At 48.2% G+C, this 19,587-nt stretch overlaps 1 protein-coding gene and 1 long non-coding RNA gene across 3 annotated transcripts; one reads left to right on the top strand and one right to left on the bottom strand.

The window, feature by feature from the left end:
• Nucleotides 1-3,366: 3,366 nt before the first annotated feature.
• LOC148221232 (uncharacterized) lies at nt 3,367-11,858 on the bottom strand. The gene is made up of 2 exons (XR_015808410.1): nt 11,686-11,858; nt 3,367-5,662 (listed from the first exon to the last, which is right to left on the bottom strand). It is a non-coding gene; the product is annotated as an uncharacterized LOC148221232 (long non-coding RNA).
• HES4 (hes family bHLH transcription factor 4) lies at nt 11,722-13,905 on the top strand. 2 transcript variants are annotated; one of them, XM_014885830.2, is made up of 4 exons: nt 11,722-11,856; nt 12,039-12,134; nt 12,230-12,317; nt 12,830-13,905. In XM_014885830.2, exons 1-4 carry the CDS (start codon nt 11,746-11,748, stop codon nt 13,426-13,428), a joined length of 894 nt encoding a protein of 297 aa, XP_014741316.1. In that variant the 5' UTR covers nt 11,722-11,745; the 3' UTR covers nt 13,429-13,905. The 2 variants fall into 2 exon arrangements, with proteins under 2 accessions (XP_014741316.1, XP_088034828.1); XM_088178702.1 differs by having other exon boundaries at nt 11,746-11,949.
• The last annotated feature ends 5,682 nt before the right edge of the window (nt 13,906-19,587 follow it).

Genomic DNA, 19,587 nt, shown 5'->3' with positions numbered 1-19,587 from the left:
CCATTGTCACCATTGTCACCTCCGGCCACCTGCTCGGGGCTGGCCCGTCCTTGTTAAAATCCCAATTAACATAGAATGAGGTCGGGATAAATCCTGCCTCTCCCAACCTCCGATTCCCTTCCTTTCCCAGGTTGGTTTTTAATTTTTTTAATTTTTTTTAATTTTATGATTATTTTATATTTTTATTATTCTATTTTTAATATTTTACTGGTCTATATGTATTATAATAATACTGTTATATTGTTACATATTTGTATTTTTAATATATTGCTGTTTTATTTTTATTATTTATTTATTTAGTTAGTTTTCTGGGTTTTTGTTTTTTTTTTTTTTTTGTTTTGGGGGTTTTTTGGTATTTTTTGGTGACTTTTTAAAAAATTTTGGGGGGTTTTGTGATTTTGGGGTTTTTTGGTGTTTTTTGTTTTGGAGTTTTTGTGTTTATTTGGGTTTTTTAAAATTTTGTTTGTTTTCTTGTTTTGTTTTTTGTTTTGTGTGGGGGGGTTGTTGTTGTTTTTATTTATTTGCTTGTTTGATTTTTCCTTTTTTTTTTTTTTTGCCAGCAAGACAACCGGGAATTTTTTTTTCCCTTTTTTTTTTTTTTTCCTTTTTTTTCCCCCAGGGATTTGTTGCTCTCTTTGTGGGGTTTTCTTCTGGGACAAATTTTATCAAAGAGCCCGGAGTGACTCGGAGCCGCGGGGACAATGAAATCACAAAGTTAATCTGCTCTAAAGGGGTGGAAACCGCCCCGAATTCCATGAAATCCTCCCCAAATGAGGCGCCAATCCCAAAGCCACGGCGGCCGCTGGAAGGGGAGGAAATTTTGGGAGGAGAAGGCCTGGAATGATGAGGATACAAGGAACTTTAATGGTGTGATTATATCGGATTTTGATTATTATTATTATTATTATTATTATTATTATTTTGGGTTTTTGGGAAGCTGAGGGAAGATCATGGAATGATTTGGGTTGGAAGGGACCTTAAAGCTCTTCCCATTCCAGACTCATTTTCCCATTCCAGGCTCTTCCCATTTATTTTCCCATTCCAGACTCTTCCCATTTTCCCATTCCAGGCTCATTTTCCCATTTTCCCATTCCAAACTCTTCCCATTTTCCCATTCCAGACTATTCCCATTATCCCATTCCAAACTCTTCCCATTTATTTTCCCATTCAAGACCCATTTTCCCATTCCAGACTGTTCCCATTTTCCCATTCCAGGTTCTTCCCATTTATTTTCCCATTCCAGACTCTTCCCATTTATTTTCCCATTCCAGACTAATCCCATTTTCCCATTCCAGGCTCTTCCCATTTTCCCATTCCAGACTCTTCCCATTTATTTTCCCATTCCAGACTGTTCCCATTTTCCCATTCCAGGCTCATTTTCCCATTTCCCCCATTCCAAACTCTTCCCATTTTCCCATTCCAAACTCTTCCCATTTTCCCATTCCAAACTCTTCTCATTCTCCCATTCCAGACTGTTCCCATTTTCCCATTCCAGACTGTTCCCATTTTCCCATTCCAGACTATTCCCATTTTCCCATTCCAGACCCATTTTCCCATTCCAGACTATTCCCATTTTCCCATTCCAGACTGTTCCCATTTATTTTCCCATTCCAGGCTCATTTTCCCATTTCCCCCATTCCAAACTCTTCCCATTTTCCCATTCCAAACTCTTCCCATTTTCCCATTCCAAACTCTTCTCATTCTCCCATTCCAGACTATTCCCATTTTCCCATTCCAGACCCATTTTCCCATTCCAGACTGTTCCCATTTTCCCATTCCAAACTCTTCCCATTTTCCCATTCCAGACTATTCCCATTTTCCCATTCCAGACCCATTTTCCCATTCCAGACCCTTCCCACTCTCCCGGATTTTTCCAGGAACCATCTCCAAACACATCCCAGCGAGGAGCCCCCGGATTTATTTCAGTGACTTTTCATTTTCGGCTGAGAGGAGGCAGCCCCGGACCCCGGGGGGAGCCTCGGGAGGGACAGGGGGAGGAAATTCCTGCTGGAAAAGCCGTGAAAGTTGGGAATGTGCGGCCCCCGGAGCTTTGGAGAGCCCTGGGGGTGTCCCAGGAACGCCTGGATGGGGCTGGGGACAACGTGGGGACAAACCGGGCTCGGCTTGGACTCGCTGACCTTGGGAGGCTTTTCCAACCTCAGCAATTCCCAGATTCTGGGTTTGGATCAGGAATTCTGGTGCGTGAAGGCCCCAAACTGACTTTTTTATTTTTTATTTTTATTTTTTTAAATTTTCCTGCCAAAAGAACAACGTGAAGATCCCAAACCCCAAACCCGGAGCTGTGGCTTTGTTTTCTCGATCCCAAAACCTGTCCCAGGACACTTCGAGCTGTGCAAACAAGCCGGGCTTTCCCCCTCAAAAAAATTCAATTTTATGTCCTGGGTTTTTGGGAATTCCACCCCCTCTTCCCGCGGCTTTAAAGGAATTTTTCCAGGAATTTCTCCCCTCTTTTTGGATTAGTGACCCATTCTAACATCCCCTCACTGCCCGCCAGGGTGGGGCTCTCAAAGTTCCCTTTAGGTCGAGTTTACAAAGGAGCTGAGCCGGAGATGAAGAGTTTACAAAAAAAAAAAAAAAATAAAGTTTTGTAGGAAACCTCGCGGAGTTCCTTTTAAAAGAGAATAAACTGCCAGCGTTGTGTCTGGGTCGAGTTAATCTGATTAGGACAAGCTCATCAAGGAATGAGGTGGGAGGGGGGAAAAAAAGCTGTGGACAGGGCTTGGAAAAAAAAGAAAAAAAAAGAAAAAAAGGAGGAAAAAAAAAGAAAAAACCAAAAAAACCGGGAGCCTTTTAGCCGGGAAGTCAAACAAACCCCATTGTGGGGGAGCACGCTGGGCTGAGGACGGCAAAATGACAAATCTGCTCAAAAAGCAGAAAAGCAAAGAGAGGAGATGGATTTTCCCCTCCCTCCTTTTCCCCAGGTATGGGGGACAGAGATTGGAGGAGATCAAGGGGAAATCCCAAAAAAAAAGGGGCTGGGAATGTCGTGGATGGCAGAGGGGGGGTGGATTTTCTGGGGGGATAAAAGGATTTCCGTGAGGTTTTTTTTTCCTGCTCCTGTGTCCCTTAGGAGCCATCATTCCCCTGCTCCCGGGGAAAATTTGGGATTTCCTGAACTCTGGAAGAGGCAGGGAAGGAACGAACCATCAGGAGAGGCTGAATCCCTAAATAAATAAATCCCTAAATTAAAAAAAAAAAAAAAAATCTGAATATCAGGTCTAAATAAAAGATGGAAAAGCTGCTGGAATTCCTGCCCCGTCCAGGACTCCCCCACTCCCCAATTCCAATATTCCAATATCCCCTGCCCAATATTTTTTTTTTTTCCCCCCAATATCAGGTCTAATATCAGCACCCATCTCATCATTTTTATTTTTAACACACACATTGCTATTTTATAAATATTTTATAAATAAATTTAAAAAAAAAACCCCTCATTCAAAACCCTCCCAAAAACCCCATCCCCACCTGGTCCCGGGAGATATTTTGGGCTCTGCACTGGGAGCAGCTGGAACTGAGCTGGGCTTTAACTGCTCTGATAATTAAGAGCAGGCGTGGCGGGAGATTTTCTGATTCTATCGATGGATTTGTTTTATTTTCAGCCCATTTTTTTCTGTCCCCAGAAGGGACAGGATCCAGTGGAAGGGACCTAAGGTAGGAAGATGGAGAATTGGGATGTGGAAAATCCAGGCAGGACGCGTCTCCTCTGCTTCTTTTCATCCCCAAGATTTTCCAGGGAAAGAAGAGTCAACAAATCCCTTTTTCTGTCCCCAAAAGGACAGGACCCATTGGAAGAGGGCAGGATGGAGAGCTGGGATGTGGAAAATCCGGGCAGGATGCGGTTCCTCTGCTTCTTTTCATGGCCCAGATGTTTTCCAGGGAAAGGAGAGTCAGCAGATCCCTTTTTCTGTCCCCAAAAGGGACAGGACCCCATGGAAGAGACCCAGGGTGGGAAGATGGAGAATTGGGATGTGGAAAATCCGGGCAGGATGCGGTTCCTCTGCTTCTTTTCATCCCCAAGAGGTTTTCCAGGGAGTCAACAAATCCCTTTTTCTGTCCCCAAAAGGGACAGGACCCATTGGAAGAGGGCAGGATGGAGAGTTGGGATGTGGCAAATCCGGGCAGGACGCGTCTCCTCTGCTTCTTTTTATTCCCCAGAGGTTTTCCAGGGAAAGGAGAGTCAACAAATCCCTTTTTCTGTCCCCAAAAGGGACAGGACCCCATGGAAGAGACCCAGGGTGGGAAGATGGAGAATTGGGATGTGGAAAATCCAGGCAGGATGCGGTTCCTCTCCTTCTTTTCATCCCCAAATTATTTTCCAGGGAAAGGAGAGTCAACAAATCCCTTTTTTTCTGTCCCAAAAGGGACAGGACCCATTGGAAGAGGGCAGGATGGAGAATTGGGATGTGGAAAATCCAGGCATGATGCGGTTCCTCTGCTTCTTTTTATCCCCAAGAGGTTTTCCAGGGAAAGGAGAGTCAACAAATCCCTTTTTCTGTCCCAAAAGGGACAGGACCCCGTGGAAGGGACCCAGGGTGGGAGGATGGAAAGTTGGGATGTGGAAAATCCAGGCAGGACGCGTCTCCTCTGCTTCTTTTCATGGCCAAATTATTTTCCAGAGAAGGGAGAGTCAACAAATCCCTTTTTTTCTGTCCCCAAAAGGGACAGGACCCCATGGAAGGGACCCAGGGTGGGAAGATGGAAAGTTGGGATGTGGAAAATCCGGGCAGGACGCGTCTCCTCTGCTTCTTTTCATCCCCAAATTATTTTCCAGAAAAGGGAGAGTCAGCAAATCCCTTTTTTTCTGTCCCCAAAAGGGACAGGACCCAGTGGAAGGGACCCAGGGTGGGAGGATGGAAAGTTGGGATGTGGAAAATCCAGGAAGGATGCGGTTCCTCTGCTTCTTTTCATCCCCAAATTATTTTCCAGAAAAGGGAGAGTCAACAAATCCCTTTTTTTCTGTCCCAAAAGGGACAGGACCCAGTGGAGGAGGGCAGGATGGAGAGTTGGGATGTGGAAAATCCGGGCAGGATGCGGTTCCTCTGCTTCTTTTCATGCCCCAGATGTTTTCCAGGGAAAGGAGAGTCAACAAATCCCTTTTTCTGTCCCCAAAAGGGACAGGACCCAGTGGAAGGGACCCAGGGTGGGAAGATGGAAAGTTGGGATGTGGAAAATCCAGGCATGATGCGTCTCCTCTGCTTCTTTTCATCCCCAAATTATTTTCCAGAAAAGGGAGAGTCAGCAAATCCCTTTTTTTCTGTCCCAAAAGGGACAGGACCCATTGGAAGAGGGCAGGATGGAGAATTGGGATGTGGAAAATCCGGGCAGGACGCGTCTCCTCTGCTTCTTTTCATGGCCCAGATGTTTTCCAGGGAAAGGAGAGTCAGCAGATCCGTGCCCGGGCAGAGTTTTTGGCTCTTTTTGCAGAAGAAGGGAACATCTGTCTCAATCAGCTGAGCTATTCTGTGAGGCGGCTCCTCCTCAGCTCTCAGCACCCAGGGACACAAAAACCGGGGAGAAATCCTCCAAAAAATGGGTTTAGGTTCTGTTCGTGCTGCCGCAATTTCCTTTTAGGAAAATTTCCAAAGGGCGGGGAAGGAGGAAAGGAGGGGAGAAAAAAGAAATTAAAAAGCCCATTTGCTTCCTGGTGAAAAAAGAGCAGGAAAAAAAAAATTAAAAAATAATTTAAAAAATAAAAATCTCCATTTCTAACGGGGTGAGATTCCTGTGGCGGCGTTCCCAGCCCCCTAAAGTGAACAGTGGATGAAGGGGAATTAATTAGGAATTTTCTTGGAAAATTCTCCTCTTTTTCAGCTCCCAGAGGTTTTTTTTTTTCCAAGGTGGAGCAGCCTGGGAGTTCCTGGGATCGCAGAGAGAAACTCGGGAATGAGGGAGGACTTGGAATTCCCATGGAATGGGGGAATTGTGGAATTTTAGAGGTTGGAAAAGGCCTCGAGGCTCAACCATGGAGGCAGCAGCACCCTGCCCATGATACACTCAATTCCTGAATAATTCCTGGAATTCCAGCCCCATCCACTCCCCAGTTCCAATGTTTGCAGCATTTCCTTTTTTTTAAATTTATTTTTATTTTTATTTTTTATTTTTATTTTTTATTTTTATTTTTATTTTTATTTTTATTTTTATTTTTTATTTTTATTTTTATTTTTATTTTTTTTTAACCAATATCAGGCCTAAATAAAAGATGGAAAAGCCTCTGGAATTCCAGCCCCATCCACTCCCAAATTCCAATATTTGCAGCCCTTCCCAATAATTTCCTTTTCCCAATATCAGATCTAAATAAAAGATGGAAAAACCTCTGGAATTCCAGCCACATCCACTGCCCAATTCCAAAGTTTTCATCCCTTCCCAAGATTTTTTTTTTTTTTACTAAATCAAGTCGAAATAAAAGATGGAAAAGAACTGGAATTCCATCTCCATCCGGGGTTCCCCAATTCCAATATTTGCAGCCCTTCTCAATATTTTTTTTTTTTTTTCCCAATATCAGATCTAAATAAAAGATGGAAAATGTTTGGAATTCCAGCCCTGTTCACTCCCCAAATCCCAATATCTGCAGCCCTTCCAAAATTTTTTTTTTTTTTACCCCAATATCAGGTGTAAATAAAAGATGGAAAAGCAGCCAGGGTTCCCCAATTCCAATGTTTACAGCCCTTCCCAATAATAATTTTTTTATTAATATCAATAAATAAAAGATGGAAAATATCTGGAATTCCAGCCCCGTTCAGGGTTCCCCAATCCCAACGTTTAAAGCCCTTCCCAATATTTTTTTTTTTTTTTAATTAATATCGATAAATTAAAAATGGAAAAACCTCTGGCTCGTCAATCCCGGCCTCGACTCCGGAGTTTTGCCCCTGGAAATTTCCAGAAAATTCAGATTTTGGAGAAGGAGGAGCTGGGACAGATCAGGACACAAAAATTTCCCCCAAAATCCCTCCCTGGCCCTGGCCTTGGTTGGGATTTTGGCAACCACGTGACCTCTGTTAATTAATTTGAGCTGATTAGAGCTGGAAAATCGGCAGAGACAAAAGAGATTTGCTGGGGATGCTCGGGGCTGGAGGGTGTGCTGGGATTTGTTGCTCATTGTGGGCCAAAAATAAAAATAAAAATAAAAACAAAACAAACAAACAAAAAAACAAACTTAAAAAAACCCTCAAAAAATAAAAAAAATCCAAGAAATAACCTCAAAAAAACTCCATAAAATCTAAAAAAACCTCCCAAAAAACCCTCAAAAAACCTCCAAAATTAAAATACTTCCAAGAAACAACCTCAAAAAAATCCCAAAAAACAACCTAAAAAAAACCCCATAAAACAAAAAAAACCCAAAAAAGCCTCTAAAAAACAAAAAAAAACCTCAAAACCCGCCCCCAAAAATTAAAAAAACAAAAACAAAAAACCCCCCCAAAACCCAAAAAAACCCTCAAAAAAAAATCCCATACAACCTAAAAAAACCCCAAAAAACCCTAAAAAACCAAAAAATCCCTCAAAAAAAACCCGCACAAAAATTTTAAAAAATCCCCCAAAAAACCCTCAAAAAAATCCCATAAAACCTAAAAAAAAAACCCAAAAGAACCCCTAAAAAACCACCAAAAAACCACCAAAAAACACCAAAAAACCACCAAAAAACCCACATAAAAACCACAAAAAAAAGAAAATAAATTAAATAAATAACCCCTGACGAGTGCCCGGCCCTCAATGTCTTCATTCCCGGAGCTCTGGATGGGATCAAGGCAGGGGAAATCCCGCAGGGATTTGGAGCCTCAATCCCTTGGGCAAACAGAGCTGGAGAGGCTGAGCAGAGCCAGGGAGGGGCGAGAAAAAAAAATAAAAAACTTTTATTTTGATTTTATTTCAAAATTAAAATCGTGTGAACGCGATTTTTTGGGGTCTTTTTTGTGTTTTTTTAAGTTTATTTTGCGTTGTTTGGTGATTTTTTGGTGTTTTTTTAATTTTTTTTTTTGTTTTTTTCTGTTGTTGTTTGGGAGTTTTTTGTGTATTTTTAAATTTTTTTTGTTTATTTTTTTTTTTAAGAGATCAAGATTAAACGTATATTAAATATATGAAATATATAGGCCATGCCCAGAGAACTTAATTAAAATTATTAATTAAAAGGGGAGAAATGAAGGGGGATGAAGGCAGGCTGCCATCCCGGGATTTGTTTTCAAATCTTCCAAAAATAAAATAGGGGATAAATAGGGGATAAAATGGGGGATAAATAAGGATAAAATAGGGGATAAATAGGGGATAAATAGGGGATAAATAGGGGATAAATAGGAATAAAACAGGGGATAAATAGGAATAAAATAGGGGATAAATAGGGGATAAAATAGCAAAAAAACCCCAAAAAAACCAAAAAAGAAAAAAAAAATTTAAAAAAACCAAAAATCAAAACAAAAACCAAGCAGAAAACCAAATCAAAACAAAAAAAACAAAACCAAACCAACAAAAAAAGACAAAAAAACCAAAAAAAACCCCCAAAAAACAAATAAAACCCCCCCAAAATAAAAAAAATAATTAAAAAAAATTTTAAAAAAACCAAAAATCCGAACTGAGGCCGGAATTGCTGTCGCTGTGGTCACGTGTGCCTTTGGGCAGAGAGGAAAAGGAAAAAATGAATTTTCCTGGAGCCTTTGATGTGTGGGGAGGATGGAGCCGCTGCCTGGAATTGCTGAGGAGATGAAAGGCCCGGGGATGTGATTGGCAACAATTCCAAGTGCATTTCATTTTTTTTTTTTTCTTTTTTTTTTTCCCCACCTTTTAAACTTATTTTTAATTTTTTTTCTCCTTCCTTCCTTCCTTCCTTCCTTCCTTCCTTCCTTCCTTCCTTCCTTCCTTCCTTCCTTCCTTCCTTCCTTCCTTCCTTCCTTCCTTCCTTCCTTCCTTCCTTCCTTCCTTCCTTCCTTCCTTCCTTCCTTCCTTCCTTCCTTCCTTCCTTCCTTCCTTCCTTCCTTCCTTCCTTCCTTCCTTCCTTCCTTCCTTCCCCTTTTTCCTTTTCCTTTCCCTTTTCCCTTTCTCTTTTTCCTTTTCTCTTTTTCCTTTTCCTTTCCCCTTTTTCCTTTTCCTTTCCTTTTTCCTTTCCCTTTTCTCTTTTTCCTTTTCCTTTCCCTTTTTTCCCTTTCCTTTCCTTTCCTTTCCTTTCCTTTCCTTTCCTTTCCTTTCCTTTCCTTTCCTTTCCTTTCCTTTCCTTTCCTTTCCTTTCCTTTCCTTTCCTTTCCTTTCCTTTCCTTTCCTTTCCTTTCCTTTCCTTTTCCTTTCCTTTCCTTTCCTTTCCTTTTCCTTTCCTTTCCCTCTGGGAATGATTCACTGGAGCGAATTAAGAGCCGAGCAGGATTCAGGCCAACAATGGGGATTAAATTCCACGTGTGGTTCCCTTCTCCTCCCAAAGAATTCCCACAAACTCAACCCTCAGCTTTTCAGAGGGGGGCAGAACCGGACGTGTTTCCTTGAGAGTTTAAAAAAAAAAAAAATCTCATTTTTATCCTTCAGAAAGGTGAGGAAAGAGGAGGGGAAAATGAGCAGCGCTTTTTTTATTGAGCTTTTTTTTTTTTTTTTTTTCCTGAGCTTTTTTTCTTTTTTTTTTTAGCTTCTTTTTTATTTTTTTTTTTCTTTTTTTTTTTTTTTTCCAGCCGAGGAATCCTCCCGACACTTTGGGGCTGCTGGCCTGTGCGGAGCTAATTCCCAATTTATGATTATTAAAAGATTAAAGCCTGCAGCAGCGAGATTTCACAGCAGGGCTGCGCTCCCCCCAAAAAGAGAATCTGGAAGGAGGAAGGATTTGAAATTCTCCAGCAGCTCGGGGGCTGCTTCCCGATTAAAGGAATTTTTTTTTGGGATATGGGGAGGGGACCGAGCCGTGGGTGACCCCTCAGTCCCAGAGGTTTTGGGGTTTCCCAAAGCCCCGCAATTTTTTGGGACACGCTGTTCCCATCCCAAAAGCGGCACAGAAAAAACCGGGGATGGGTTGGGGGTGGTTTTGGCACCTCCCCGTGTTTGGTGGGCACCGAGCCCTGCTGGAATCGACCTTGGCGACAAAAAAAAAAAAACAAAATTTGGGGCGAGAGGCCACCTGAACCCTTATAGGGGCACGGACGGGACTTTAATGGGGGTCCAATTAATGGGGGTCCAATTAATGGGGGTCCAATTTAATTGGGGGGGGGGGGGGACAAGTTCAGGTCCCCTTGGGCATCCACGGCCAGGGGGGTGGTGACACAATGGGGGGTCCCTCGCCACTTTTGGGGGGTCCTGACCCTTCCAGCCCCGTTAAACCGGGGGGGTCTCGGGCACCGAAGCCTCATTGGGGGTGGGAAGAGGCCCTGGGGGGGGTTTGAACCCCAAAATCCCGCCCGGGGATGTGCCCCGGGGGCTGCGGGAGGGGAGAAATGAGGACGAGGGGACACAATGGGGGTCCCTCGTCACTCTGGGGGGGTCCTGACCCTTCCAGCCCCGTTAAACCGGGGGGGTCTCGGGGCACCGAGGCCTCATTGGGGATGGGAAGAGTTTTGACACCCGAACCCCCACACCGGGATGTGCAGGAAGGAAGAAAAGGGGCTCGGGGGACAAAATGGGCTCGGGGGACACAATTAGGGGGGGGTCCCTCAAGATGCACAGGGGGGGTCCTGCCCCGTCCCGACCGCTTAAACCGGGGGGTACCGGAGCATCACCCCCTCCTCCGTGTGCAGCTTCCTCCCGCTCCGCCACCGCCGGGCTTGGCTTCCCGGGGGCCGCAGGGAGCGGGGGAAGCGGGCAGGGAAGGCGGCAGCACCGCGGGCGGTGCGAAGGGGCGGCTGCCGCTGGCGGGGCGGGGTTTTCCCATGGAGCCGGGAGCGCTCCGGCACGTGCTCCAACGGGGAAACGGGGGGAGAGAGGAGGAGGAGGAGGAGGAGGAGGAGGAGGAGTGGGAATTGGAATGGGAATAAGGGGGGGATTGGGAACGGGGATGGAGGGGGGGGAAGCGGGAGCCGGGGGGGAAATGGAAGCCGTGATTGACAGCGGCGGCCGTGATTGACAGCGGCGCCCGCGCCGGCCAATGGCAGCGCAGAGCGCCCGCAAGCCCCGCCCACCGGCCGCCCGCCGGCCGCGGCCTCGCGTGCCGCGCCAGCCGCCGCCACCGCCGCCACCGCCCCCGGGCCGGGTGTCACGGGGCGGGCGCGGCGGCGAGCGGGGCCAGCACGGCAGGGCCCGGGGCCAGCCCCGCCCGCGCTCTTTCCCCTCACACTCCACACTCCGCCCTCCATTTTCCCCCTCCCATACCCCACGTGGCCGCGCTGAGGGGCGGGCGGGGTGTGTGTGTGTGTGTGAGGGGAGAGGTGGCGGGGGGAGGCGTTCCCCTCGCGCGCGTGACGGGGCGGGGCGGGGTTTCCCTCCCCGCGCCAGGGGGGTGACCAATAGGAACGCGGGACGCGCGGGCGCCGGGCGCGGGCCGGGCGCTGATTGGCTGCCGGCGAGTGTGGGAACGGCGGCGGCGGCGGGTTCACACGAATGGGCGCCGCCGCCGCCGCCGCCGCCGGGCTATAAAAGGGCGAGGGCGAGGGGCGGGCGGCGCCGCCGCCGCCGCACGCCCCGCGCCCGCCGCCGCACGCGCCCCGCGCCCGCCGCCACACGCGCTCGCCCGCCCGCCCGCTCGCCCCCTCCCGGTTTCCCCACCCCACTCACCTCAACGCCCGGTCGTCGCTCTCGTTCGTTCTCCGTTTCTACACATCCCGTAACTCAGCCATGCCCGCCGATACGGGCATGGAGAAACCGACCGCCTCGCCCATCGCCGGTGCGCCCGCCAGCGCTAGCCACACGCCGGACAAGCCGCGGAGCGCCAGCGAGCACCGGAAGGTAAATGGAGGAGGAGGAGGAGGAGGGTGCCGGTCGGGGCGCAGCAGCGGTGGCGGCGGAGCTGGATGGCGACAAGCCCGCGGCCGTGCTGAGGTCGGTGATGGTCGGGACGCGGGGTGCGGTGTCGGGGGTCCCGGGGCCGTGCGGGGGGCGCTGACCGGCTCCGCTCTCCCTCCCCGCAGTCGTCCAAGCCCATCATGGAGAAGCGGCGCCGGGCGCGGATCAATGAGAGCCTGGGGCAGCTCAAGACGCTCATCCTGGACGCGCTCAAGAAGGATGTAAGTGGGGATACCGGGGGATGCGGGGACACCGGGGACACCGGGGCATGTCCGGCCGCTCGGGCAGCCCTGACCGAGCCGCTCTTGCCCCGCAGAGCTCGCGGCATTCCAAGCTGGAGAAGGCGGACATCCTGGAGATGACCGTCAAGCACCTGCGGAACCTGCAGCGGGCGCAGATGACCGGTGAGTGCCAGCCCCGGGGGCTCCGGGAACGGTACCGGGCATGGGGACGGGGGAGATCGGGGATCGGGGTCTGCACCGGGAGCTGCGGACGGGGATCAGAGCGCCGGGAACCGGACTTTGGATCAGGGACCGGGGATGAGAGAACGGGAGACCGGCATCTGGACTGGGGGATGGGAACCGGGATCTGCACCGGGGGTTAGGGAGAGAGGACCGGGAACCGGGCTCCAGGTTCGGGATAAGGGACAGAGGACCGGGAACCGGGCACCGTACTGGGATAAGGGACAGAACCGGGCTCCAGACCGGGGGTTGGAGACAGAGAACCGGGGACCACGCTGGGGATAGGGACAGAACCGGGCTCCGGACTTGGGATTAGGAGCAGATGACCGTGAACCGGGGCTAAGGGACAGATGACCGGGTGTTGGGGACAGGGTACCGAGCCCGGTACTCCGGACCTGCCACTCACCTTCCATCCCTCCCCTCCTCCTCCTCCTCCTCCTTCCCTCCCCCCCCAGCCGCTCTCAGCGCCGACCCCACGGTGCTCGGCAAATACCGGGCCGGCTTCAACGAGTGCATGAACGAGGTGACGCGGTTCCTGTCCACCTGCGAAGGGGTCAACACCGACGTGCGCACGCGGCTCCTGAGCCACCTCTCGGCTTGCCTGGGCCAGATCGTGGCCATGAACTACCCCCCTCCCCCTCCTCCGCCTCCGCCGCCCGCCCAGCCCGCACATCTGGCGCAGCAGCAGCCGCCGCTGCACGTCCAGCTGCCCCCGGGCACAGCTGGAGCCGTGCCCGTGCCCTGCAAGCTCAACCCATCCGAAGCTCTGTCCCCAAAAGTTTATGGCGGTTTCCAGCTCGTCCCGGCTACCGATGGCCAGTTCGCCTTCCTCATCCCGAACCCGGCTTTCCCTCCCAGCTCCGGACCGGTTATTCCTCTCTATGCCAACGCCAACGTGCCGGTGTCGGCGGGGGGAGGCTCCGGGAATTCGGCCGCCACCCCCTCGGTATCGCCGGTTCAAGGTTTGACATCATTTGGGGGCAGCATTGGTCCGGCGTCTCAGGCTGGGAGTCCCATTGCAGAGCGCAGCGAATCCGTCTGGAGACCCTGGTGACTTCCTTCCAGTCATTCCCACTCTCCAAAAAATAAAAAAAAAAAACAAAACAAAAAACCAACAACAAAAAATACAAACTCTGGTTGGCTCCGTTGTATGGAGCTCCTGTTACGTTTTGGTTTTTTTTTTTTTTTTAAAAAAAAAGCAGATTTAAGCAGAAAAAGAAGAAAAGGACCTCGCTATCAACGTGCTATTTATTATTTTCAGAGGTTGGGATCTCGACTTGTATTTTTACTCCTTTAAAATGCCTTTATCTGAGATACTTTTTTTAAAGAAACGAACAAAAAAAAAAAAAGAAATAAAGAAATGAGAAATAGTTTTGTAACAAATATTCAAAATAAGAAAGTTATAATGCCAAAGTTGTTTGTATCCCGTTGGTCTGTGGGTGTGTGCGTGCCTGTGTCGAAGACTTCCAAAAACGAAAAGAGAAAAAAAAAAAAATGCAGGTGTTTCAATAAAGGAACTCTTTGAAATAGATTTTTTTTTTTCCACCCTTTCATTTTGTTTGAGAGTGGGCAAGGATGAGCTCATAAAAAAAAAAAAAAACCAACACACTGGACTGGACTTTATGGCCTTATTTAAGGATAATTAGAAGGGATTTGGGTAAGAAATTGGGGGGAAAGTGATGGGGCTGAGGAAGGGGGGGGGGTCAAATTGATTGAGTTTAAAAAAAATTGTTAAAAAAAGATCGCTAAAAAAAAAAAAAAAAAAATCTGCTACTGGAAGCTGAGGCAACACCTCCTGCCTGCTACCTGCTCCCAAAATCCGGCTGCTCTCCAGCTTTCCCTCCTTCCTCTTTTTGATTTTATGGCTCGGGGTGGGGGTGGGCTGCACAGAAGTTACTCTCGGGCCCGCAGAAGCGGCGAGAGAGTCTGTCCCTATTGTCAGGAGGGTAATTAGGAGGTATAAAGGCTCTCATCGAGTATGCAGCGGGCTCTTTGGGAAGTTGGGAACTCTATTGAAACGCCTGGGAACTCGGAGCTGAGGGTTAATGTGTGTCTTTTTTTTTTTTTTTTTTTTTTTTTCTTTCCCCTCCCTTTTTTTTTTTTTTTTTTTCTCCTCTCTCCCCGGCGCTCTCATTGACAGGGCCAGATAGACTCTGATACTCAATGCTGTTGTAAATTCAATTGCCCGGCCTCACAATGCCCACCTCATAAAAGAGAATAACTCGGGGTTGTGGCTTTTTCTTCGCCGCTGATCGGGGGAGGGAGGGAGGGAAGGGGGGAACAGAGGAAAAGAGATTTTTTGCCACCCATTCTGACTCACCCCCGGCACTTGAACCGTGGCCAAGTGGAAGCAATCGCAGAACGGAGAATGAACCGCTGCCAATTGTCACCAATTAATAAGGGCCGTGGTGTGGAGAGAGAGAAAAAAAAAAAAAAAAAAAAAAAAAAGATAATTAAGGGGGAACGCTCGGGGTGGAAGGCGAAGCTTTGTGTGCCCCCCCCCAGCTCCCAAATTGGTGAGGTGGGGCCGTGCTGGAATGTGCAGGAGGAACGGCAGGAGATGAGGTGGGAGAGCCAGAGGCATTTCCCAGCTCGGCTTGGGGAGAGGAGGGGGGGGATTTGTGGGATCCTGATTTCCCTGATCCCTTTCCCTTGCCAGGATTGTCCTGGTGGGTGGGCAGGGCTGGGACCAGCAGCGTTTCCCGGTTCAGAGAACGAGCTGATATTTGCGGAGCATCCGATGGCACAAAAACAGGCTTTTAAAATTATATATATATATTTTTTTTTTATTTTAGCATAGAAATCCCATCCCATCCTTCAAGCTCTGCTCCCATTAACAACCAGGCTGCAGCTCCTGTGAGAACACGGCCTGTGGGCTGTGTGTGCCGGGGGTATAAAAAGCAGATTATCGGCTCCTGGAGGCTTTTTTACAGCTTCCTGATGGCTCAGGCGCGGCTCCATCAAGGAGCTCGGGCTGCTCGGAGCCCGGTACCGATCCACTCCTGCAATTCCCCCCAATCGATCAGTCTGAGTGGCCTCCAGCAGCCCGGCGGGGAGCGAGGGATCCATCGGAGCCAGGAGGTTCCCAGGAGGTTTTGTTATGCAATCACAGACATAAAATCGTGTTACAGCACTTCTGCTCCATCCCCCACAGCCCGGCCCTGCCCCTCCTCCTGTGTCTGAAGGAGGCTCGGCAGAGCAGATGAAAGCCTGGCTGTCGCCTGCCTGCAACCAAATCTCTCCCTGGGGCAAAGCCCGAGCCCCCCACTCAGCGCCCCGAGATCCGGCAAATTCCCTTCCCTGCCAGCCAGGGGCTGAGCGCTGAGGGCAGGCGAAATTCGTAATTCAAAATTCAGAATAATTCGAAATTCATAATTCAAAATCCAAAATAATTCAATGTTCAAAATCCAAAATAATTCCATATTCAAAAATAAGTCAATATTCAAAAATAATTCAATATTCATAATTCAAAACAAGTCAAAATTCAAAATAATTCAAAATTCAAAATAATTCAAAATTCAAAATCCAAAAGAATTCAATATTCAAATTTCAAAATTCAGAAGAATTCAAAATTCAAAATTCAAAATAATTCAATATTCAAAATCCGAAATAAATCAATATTCGAATTTCAAAATTCAGAAAAATTCAATATTCAAGATTCAATCCCCTCTCCTTCCCAGTGGCTTTGGAGCCATGGCAGCGGTGCAAACCCCGCACGGAACCTTTGCAGTGACAGCCTGGAATATCACCACGACCCCAACCCCAAAAAAAAAACCCCAAAAAATCCCCAGAGCCACTTGTGGCCTCGGCAGCTGCCCTGTCCTGCTCCCAAGAATTCCAAATCCTCCCGGGGAATGTCGCTGCCAGAGAGTCCAGGTGGCTTCAGGAGATGCCCAGCTCTGCTCTGCTCATTTTATCCCTTCCAGGTTATCCCGAACCCCTCCAAAAGCTCCCGAGCTCTTTTCCAGAGGGTTGGAAATTCGCTCTTGTCCCTTTAAAGGTGCAGGGGAAGGACAAAGTGCGCGGAGCCGCAGAGGTGAAAGTCCCAAGGGATGGACGCGAATTCCAGAGCGATAATGGCTCGGGAATTCACGGCGATCCGGGAAGCAGAGGTGGAAAAGCGATTTCTCCTTGATTTATTTGAGCTGGGGGAAAGCGGAGATTCCTCCTCATCCCACCTGAAATGGGGAAAAACGGAGATTTCCTCCTTATTTTATTTCAGCTGGGGGAAAACGGAGATTCCTCCTTGTTTGAGCTGGGGGAAATCGGAGATTTCTCCTTGATTTATTTGAGCTGGGGGAAAAGCGGAGATTCCTCCTCATCCCATCTGAGTTCGGGAAAATCGGAGATTCCTCCTTATCCCATCCCAGCTGGGGAAAAACGGAGATTTCTCCTTGATTTATTTCAGCTGGGGGAAAAGCAGAGATTCCTCCTCATCCCATCGAGCTGGGGAAAACCGGAGATTTCTCCTCATCCCATCCGAAATGGGGAAAAGTGGAGATTCCCCCTTATTTTATTTGAGCTGGGGGAAAAGCAGAGATTCCTCCTCATCCTACCCGAACTGGGGTGGAAAAAAAGGAGATTTCTCCTCATCCCACCCGAACTGGGGTGGAAAATCGGAAATTTCTCCTCATCCCATCTGAGTTCGGGAAAAGCAGAGATTTCTCCTCATCCCATTTGAGTTCGGGAAAATCGGAGATTCCTCCTCATCCTCACCCGAGCTGGAGCAGCTGCTCCTCGATCCGTGGGAAAGGATGTGGGGAGAGGCGTTAACGAGGCGGGAATGGAGCTCCAGGCACAAAACTCTCTGGAATGTTCGGTGGGGGCTCAGCTGCATCCCGAGAAATCCTGACCTGAGCAAGGAAAGGAACCAAAGCCCTTCCCAGCTCCAGGGCCTGCCCAGGGGAAAAGGAAAAATACTGGAAGTTCTGGATGAGACTTTTTTCCTTTCCCATTTCCTGGGTCTGCCCAGGTCACCACTGGAAAAGGAAAAACATCTGGAAAAGCACTGGAAATTCTGGAGGAGACTTTTTCCCTTCCCAGCTCCTGGGCCTTCACCAGTGGAAAAGGAAAAAAACACCTGGAAAAACACTGGAAATTCTGGATTAGGCTTTTCCCCTTCCCAGCTCCAGGACCTTCATCAGGAAAAAAGGAAAAACACCCAGAAAAGTACTTGAGGTTTGGGATGAGCTTTTTTTTCTTTCCTGCCCAGGAAACCACTGGAAAAGGAAAAGGAAAAGCACTGGAGGTTCTGGATGAGAATTTTTCCTTTCCCATCTCCCAGGCCTTCACCAGTGGAAAAGGAAAAGGAAAAACACCTGGAAAAGCACTGGAAGTTCTGAATGAGAATTTCTTCCTTTCCCATCTCCTGAGGTTCCTTTCAACCCGACCCATTCCATGACCCCGTGACACTTTTTGGGATTATCCTCCTGCCTGCCACGGCTGTTCCCTCATCCTCTGCCTCCAGCAGCCCCATCTCCATCCCTGCTGCCCCTCCCTTCCCAAATTTCCCAAATTTCCCTTGGCCTCACAGAGATTGGGGGATCTGGGGCTGTGTCTGATATTCCAAAGTTTCTGGAGAACGGGACAAAACCATCCCTCTCTTCCCAAATTTCCCAAATTTCTCAAATTTCTCTTGGCCTCACAGGGATTGGGGGATCTGGGGCTGTGTCTGATATTCCAAAGTTTCTGGAGAATGGGACAAAACCATCCCTCCCTTCCCAAATTTCCCAAATTTCCCTTGGCCCCACAGGGATTGGGGGACTTTGGGGCTGTGTCCTGATATTCCAAAGGTTCTGGAGAACAGAGCAAACCCATCCCTGCCTTCCCAAATTTCCCAAATTTCTCTTGGCCTCACAGAGATTGGGGGACTTTGGGGCTGTGTCTGATATTCCAAAGTTTCTGGAGAATGGGACAAACCCATCCCTGCCTTCCCACATTTCCCAAATTTCCCAAATTTCTCTTGGCCCCAGAGGCACTGGGGGGCTCCGGGGCTGTGTCCCTGACATCCCAAAGGTTTTTAATGAGGGGGATGAAGGCACCCGCGACCCCCGAGCCCGAGGAGGAGGAGGAGGAGGAGGAGGAGGAGCAGCGGGCAGCTTTCCTCGGGCTGTTAAGCTGATTAATTGAAATGAAGTTCCTGCCGAGCCTCGGCGCGTTCTTTGGGGTCAGGGTCACCGCACGGAGACGTTTAATCAGATTTTCCCTTTGAGCCCCTCTCAGGCTGCAATCCCGGCCTTTTCAAACCGGGCTCTCGGCGCCCAATTCCTGCCCTATCTCCTTTTCCCGTTCCATGGGAGCGGCGCTTTCACCAGCAGGAAATTTAAACCGGAGCCACCGAGCCGGATCAGGTGAGGCTTCCACAGCCAGAGGCGCTGGGAGAGGAAATAAAATAGAAAAAATTGTAAAAATTTATAAAATATACAGTATAAAAGGTACAGTAAACAATGTACAGTATACAACATAAAATATACAGTATAAAATATAAAATATACAATATGCAATATAAAATATACAGTATACAATATACAATATGCAATATATAATATACAGTATAAAATATTAAATATACAGTACACAATATAGAATATAAAATATACAATATATAATATAAAACATGCAATATACAATATACAGTATAAAATATACAGTACACAATATGCAAAATATAATAAAAATGGATTTTTGGCAGCGTTTTGGTGCTAAACCAGCAACTCAGGGGCTCTGCTGGGATCCTTTGGGAGCAGCAAGGGCAGGGAATGCTGAGCTGGGATGGAGAGAAGGCAAAACTTTCCCCAGAATCCACCAAAATCCATCAAAATCCACCAAAATCCACCAGCAGGAGCTGATGATTGATTTAACTCCGGTTCTGGGAGCAGCTGTTGACGTTTCCACTTCCAGAGACCCAAAAGCTGGAGATAAATCAAGGCCAAAGCCAGGGGCAGCTCCCAGCTTTTCTCTGGGAAGACAAAACGGGATCAGTGGGAAGAGGGAGGATGGGATCGTGACCTTGGGTGGCAAAAACTCGGTTTAAAACCCGGCCCCTCGCACAGGAGGAGGCCAAAAAATGATCCCAAAACCTCATTTTCCCTCTGGGAATCCTAAAACAAAGCCCTGACCCAGTGGGAGGGGAGGTGTGATCCCGGGATTTCTCATGGAGCAATGGAATAAAGCCACGGGATCGCTGATTTAATCAGAATATTAATCGGGAATT

Source organism: Sturnus vulgaris, chromosome 25 (assembly GCF_052056855.1).
Source record: "Sturnus vulgaris isolate bStuVul1 chromosome 25, bStuVul1.hap1, whole genome shotgun sequence".
Taxonomy (NCBI): Eukaryota; Metazoa; Chordata; class Aves; order Passeriformes; family Sturnidae; genus Sturnus; species Sturnus vulgaris.
The sequence above is the reverse complement of the archived record's forward strand: the minus strand, read 5'-3'. Positions and strand labels throughout refer to the sequence as shown.